This window comes from Emiliania huxleyi (genome assembly GCF_000372725.1).
Source record: "Emiliania huxleyi CCMP1516 unplaced genomic scaffold EMIHUscaffold_103, whole genome shotgun sequence".
In the NCBI taxonomy this organism is placed as follows: Eukaryota; Haptophyta; order Isochrysidales; family Noelaerhabdaceae; genus Emiliania; species Emiliania huxleyi.
The window spans coordinates 356,511-361,493 of record NW_005202237.1 but is presented as its reverse complement, the minus strand read 5'-3'; the positions used below and the strand labels follow the sequence as shown (position 1 = coordinate 361,493).

The window sequence follows — 4,983 nt, the reverse complement described above, 5'->3', positions numbered from 1 at the left end:
AAGGCCCAAAACAATGGCGGGCGCCGCGGAGCCGGCACCGACCGAGGGCGCCGAGGCCAGCCGGGGGAGAGCCGCGGGGAGCGCAGGCGACGCCCGGCCCGCGCCGGGACCGAAGAGGGGCAGCGACGCAACCCGGGGCGGCCGGGGCGGCACCAGGCGCGAGGGGGGGAAGCAGGCGGGCAGGGGGGCGGAACGGCCCGGGAAGGCCGCCGGACGAGCCAGAAAGACACAACAGGGAGCGACCGCGCCGCCGGCCGACCACACAGGGGGGACAAGGCGGGCGGGCGGGAGGCGCATCCCTGCGGGGGAGGAGGCGGGGCGGGTGGGCGAGACGGGCCTGGAGGCTAGCACGAGGAGGGCGGTGGCGGGGAGGCAAAGGCGGGGAGGCAAAGGCCGGGGAGGCGAGGGCGGGGAGGAGAGTGGTGGAGATGCGAGGGCGGAGAGAGCGAGAGAGCGAGAGAGGCAGACACCCTTCCTCTGCGGGCAGAGCGCCAAAGACGCAAGCGACATGCGGCGGTGCGCCGCGCGCGAGGTCGAGGACGCGGAGGGAGCCGCAGCGCTCGCCGATGAGGAGTCGGGAGGGCGTCGACGGGTGCGACTCTAGGGCGCAGAGTCCTCCTCCCTGCGCGCCCTGCGAGGCGTGGGGCGAGAGAGCGGTGGGGAGGCGAGGCGGGAGGGGGAGGCTAGGCGGGGAGGTGAGGCTGGTCGGCAGGTGACCTAGGGTGAGGGCGGCAAGGCGCCGTCGGGGCGGCAAGGCCCCCGTCGGGGCAGAAGGGGCGAGAGGCTTGCACGGGAGACCGGCGCACCGCCTCGCCGCGCAGCCCTGCGTGCGGCCCCGACGTCCTCCCGCCGGCTCCATCGCAAGCAAAGACGCGCCCGTCCGACGTTCCGAGCAGCACGATGGAGGATCGAGGCACGAGGGTGGCGACGCTCACCTCGAGCGAATCTACCGCCGGGAGCACCGGTGTGGCGGCGAGCGTCGGGCGCGCCCCTCGCAGCGACCAGAGCCGGAGGACGGCCCGCTCGTGCACCGCGAGGAGGAGGCCGCGGTTGGTGATGAAGGCGAGGTGGCGCACGGGGGCAGGCGAGATGGCGGGGAGCAGAAGCTCGGAGCCGCGCCGGCCGAACAGCTTGATGTGGCCGCTCTCCGTCCCGATCGCAATCGTGCCCTGCACCGGATCCGCTGCGAGGCAGCACGCGAGGGCGGGCACGCCGTAGTGGACCTTGGGCGGCGGCGGCGGCGGCGGCGGTGCGGGAGCGTCCTCCGAGGCGGTGGCCGCGGCGGCGACGTTGCGACGGAAGAATCGGTCCATTGTTGTTGCTCGGTGAGCGTCGTGATATTGGGCCGGCGTGAGTGTGGCGGCTTCGCGTGCCGACAACAAACTCTCTAAACAGAAAAAGAAAACGCGAGGCCTCTGTGTTGCTTGAGTCTTGAGAGTGGAGGCGGGGGGCGCCCACGCGTGTATGTCTCTTGACATACGGCATGTGACAAAATTAGGTGCCCGGTAGGCTTGGCTGCAAAGGGGATTTTCGCGTTTTGTTTTTTTATTCAGGGTTTTGCAACTGATTCCGTTTGCAACAAACGGAATCAAGAAAGAAAATCCGAAAGCAGGCGGCGTCTCGTGCTCGATCAGGATCGCCGTCCCGGCGAGAATGCAGCCGGGCTTGCCGTCGTCCAGCTCTTTTTGCTTCGGCTCGTCGTCAGCGACGCGCCAGTCTTGGCGCAGCCGCCCCGCCGTGCGGTCCACGGCCTTGCAGCCCGTCGACGCGCCCGACGACGTGACCGCGGCCGAGATGGAGGCCTTCATGGACCACATCCAGCCGAGCTTGTACCAGCCGCCCGACGACAGCGACATCGCCCATGAGTTCACGGCGTGGCTGGCGGCGCGCCGCGAGACGTTGCGGACCGCCGCCGGTGCAGGCCGCCCTCGCGACTCGCAGGCCGACGTCGCCGCACCCGACGCCGCCGGCGGCGAGGAGTCGCCCGACAACGAGACGGGGCGCGCGACTCCGCCCGCACCTGCGCCGGCGGCGGCGTCCGGCCGCCGGCGCCGGCGCAAGCCGCTCGCCGGCGGCGGCGGCGAGAAGGAGAACGCGGACGTCGAGATGGACGCGCTCATGGTCGAGCGGCCCCGGCCTGCGCAGACGGAGCAGCGCTGGCGCGCCGTCCTTGCCGCGCGCCACGAGGATTACGACCGGGAGCTCGAGAAGGACAACCCGGAGCGGCCGTGGCACAGGGTGCCACACTTCCAGGGCGACGTCGAGGCGGAGTGCAAGCTGTGGGCAAGGGTCTCGCGTGCGCTCGGCGAGGCATACGCGCGTGACGGCTGGCGCATCGAGACCATCGAGTTTGACCCCAAGCGACCCGGGCAAGCCAAAACCGCGCGCGCCACGCGCCACAAGAGGCTGCGGGAGGCGGCGAAGCGGGCGGAGAGCAAGGCTGCGGCTGCCGCCGCCGCCACCGCGACGCCGTCGCCCGCCGCCGCCGCCGCGGCGGCGGCGGAGGCCTCGGAGGGCGCGGCGGCCGAGGAGGAGCTGAACGCGGTGCGGCGAGCGCAGGCAGGAAAGACGGCTGCACGGCTGTTCGAGCAGCTGGACGACGGCGAGGAGGAGGGGGAGGGGGAGGCGGCTCGCGAGGCGTCAGCGCGCACGCTCTCCATCGCCACTGATGCCTTGCTGGGCGTTCTCGACGCGGCCGACGGAGGCACCGTCGAGACAAAGGACGCGTACCAAACGGCCGACAAGCCGCTGGGCGAGGGGGAGGCGACGGAGGCGGTCGAGAAGGACAACACCACCATCGCCTTCAACAGGACCATCGTCCGCGAGGTGCGGCGGCTCCTGCAGACGTACGGCGGCGATCACAGGCCGCCGAGCATGGGCGCTGAGATGCACTACGAGCTGGCTGCGATGGAGGGCCCGTACGCTGACCCGAACGCCTTCTCGTGCGACCCGGACTCGCTGTCCACGCAACAGCTCGACGCGCGCCTGCTACTGTGGTACCGGCAGTGCCTCCCCAAGCCGCCGCAATGGCGCGCCGACCCAAAGCTCAAGCAGCAGCCCTGGCGCGGCGCCGGTGGGCAGGAGCTGCTGCTGCCGCAGTGCTGGCCGTCGCATTGGCTGACGCGCGCGCGGCTGCTCGGCGCGCGGCGCGGCGTCGCGCTGACGCTGCGCGAGGCGGACGCAGAGGCGCACGGCGAGGCGCCGCACGCGCCGCAGCTCGTCGCGGACGCAAAGTTCGCGTTCGAGGTGGCGCTGCGCGAGCAGCAGCCCGCAGGCGCTCTCTATGAGAGCTACCGCCGCCTAGCGGCGGCTCTCGCGCACTCGCGGCGCACTCGCGCGGGGCTCGCGCTCCGCCACCTGGCCCTTTGCCCGGCGTGCAGCGACGCCCTCTGCTTCCCGGCGCAGCACCTCCCGGCCGTGACGCGCTACACGCTGCCGCCCGTGGTGCAGCGCGCCGGCTGCAGCGACTGCGACTATTTGGCGATGCGGCGCATGCTCGCCGCCCGCACGTCGTCGTACAACGAGTGCACCGCGAAGGACGCGGCGGAGTGGCTGCGCGGGCTCGAGCAGGCTGACGCCGTCAAGCACGCGTGGGGCGTCGTCGTCGTCGACGCCATCGACCGCCCGCCCCACGCGGCGACGCGGCTCGCCATCATGGAGGGCACGTTCGACCACGACTCCTTTGCCGCGTTCCTGCGGGCGACGCCCGGCGTGGCCGTGCCCTACTGTGGGGCGCATGGGCCGCCGCGGTCCGCGGCGGACGATGCGCCAATGCCGGGCGCGCCGCCGGACGCGCCGATGCCGGGCGCGCCGATGACGGACGCGACAATCCCGGGCGAGCCGCCGGCCCCGGCGGCGGAGGATGCGCCGATGCCGGGCGGCGGGCAGGACGCGCACCGTAACGGCTGCGCGTGCCCCGGGGGCTGCCTGGGCGGCCCCTCGTTCCTCCCGTTGGATCCGTGCTGCGAGTGCGAGGAGTGAGTCTCGTCGTCGCTTCCCACACTGCGCGGCGTGTGGGTGGGGGTCTCTGTTGATCACTGTACTGTACTCTCGCTCTCTCTCTCGCTCGCTCGCTCTCTCGCTCGCTCGCTCGCTCTCTCTCTCTCTCTCTCTCTCTGTGTGTGTGTGTGTGTGTGTGTGTGTGTGTGTGTGTGTGTGTGTGTGTGTGTGTGTGTGTGTGTGTGTGTGTGTGTGTGTGTGTGTGTGAGTGTGTGAGTGCGTGTCTCTCTGAGCTAATTCCTCTCCCGCCCGATCCTTGCTGCTTGCTGCGAGTGTCGGGGAGGGGGGAGCGTGTGCGACCAGGGGAGTGAGTCTCGTCGTCGTGTCGGGGCGTAGCTGCTTTTTGGAAACATGTTTCTACTCGTTGGACCGGAGATGGGGGGGCAGGTGCACACCCCCTGCGCTGCTCAACCTCTGAGATGTTACTCCAGACACCGTACCGCCGTGTCTGTATCTCCCAACATCTCCCGGTCCCGCTACCCGCAGCTCAAAGCGACGTCTCCCCTAATCTCCACGGCACCCACCGCCCGCGCACACTACTCGCCGACGACTCGAGAGTCGCGCGCACGCACAACCCAGCCGTCGAGCAAGCGGGCATGACCAGAGGCGCCCGCGGAGGGACAACCGGGATCGCCCTCGCCCGAGCCAGAGCCAGCCCTGGCCCCTGGCCGCGCGCGCGGCCTTCTTTCTGGCCCGCATCCACCGCAGCGGCGGCCGCCGCTGCGAAGACTGCGGCCGCGCGACGCCTCCACGAGCATACGATCGAGCGCCCGGAGGGGCTCGGGCTGAGTGCCGTCGCGAGACCTCGGCACGCCTGCGCACGCCTGCGCACGCGGCAGAGCGACAGCGGCACCACCCTCGTCGGGCGCCGACGAAGCGTGCTCGCGGGTCGCCGCTCCGTCGACCGACGGCCGAGACACTTGCTCCGACGCCGCCCCGCCCCCGCCCCGCCGGTCCGGCACCGATATCTCGGAGGACGACCTA

At 71.5% G+C, this 4,983-nt stretch overlaps 4 protein-coding genes across 4 annotated transcripts in view; 2 read left to right on the top strand and 2 right to left on the bottom strand.

The window, feature by feature from the left end:
• Window positions 1-683: 683 nt before the first annotated feature.
• Window positions 684-1,313, bottom strand: TOMOSYN (the record flags this gene model as incomplete). Its single annotated transcript, XM_005793111.1, has 2 exons — window positions 684-717; window positions 799-1,313. The coding sequence occupies 2 exons, from the start codon at window positions 1,311-1,313 to the stop codon at window positions 684-686; spliced, it is 549 nt and encodes a 182-aa protein (XP_005793168.1).
• Window positions 1,314-1,625: 312 nt separating this feature from the next.
• EMIHUDRAFT_360921 (hypothetical protein) lies at window positions 1,626-2,758 on the top strand (the record flags this gene model as incomplete). Its single annotated transcript, XM_005793110.1, has 1 exon — window positions 1,626-2,758. A coding segment is annotated over exon 1 (1,016 nt), but the record flags the coding sequence as incomplete, so codon positions are not given.
• Window positions 2,759-2,842: 84 nt separating this feature from the next.
• Window positions 2,843-4,365, top strand: EMIHUDRAFT_439591 (hypothetical protein). The gene is given in 4 exon segments (XM_005793109.1): window positions 2,843-3,399; window positions 3,415-4,155; window positions 4,222-4,281; window positions 4,292-4,365. 2 exon segments carry the CDS (start codon window positions 2,875-2,877, stop codon window positions 3,979-3,981), a joined length of 1,092 nt encoding a protein of 363 aa, XP_005793166.1. The 5' UTR covers window positions 2,843-2,874; the 3' UTR covers window positions 3,982-4,155; window positions 4,222-4,281; window positions 4,292-4,365.
• Window positions 4,366-4,512: 147 nt separating this feature from the next.
• The window catches only part of EMIHUDRAFT_439590 (hypothetical protein), a 945-nt gene continuing 474 nt past the window's right edge, over window positions 4,513-4,983 (bottom strand). Inside the window, exon 2 of the mRNA XM_005793108.1 lies at window positions 4,513-4,980. The gene's annotated coding sequence lies outside the window, so the exon portion shown is untranslated. The remainder of the gene's footprint in view (window positions 4,981-4,983) is intronic.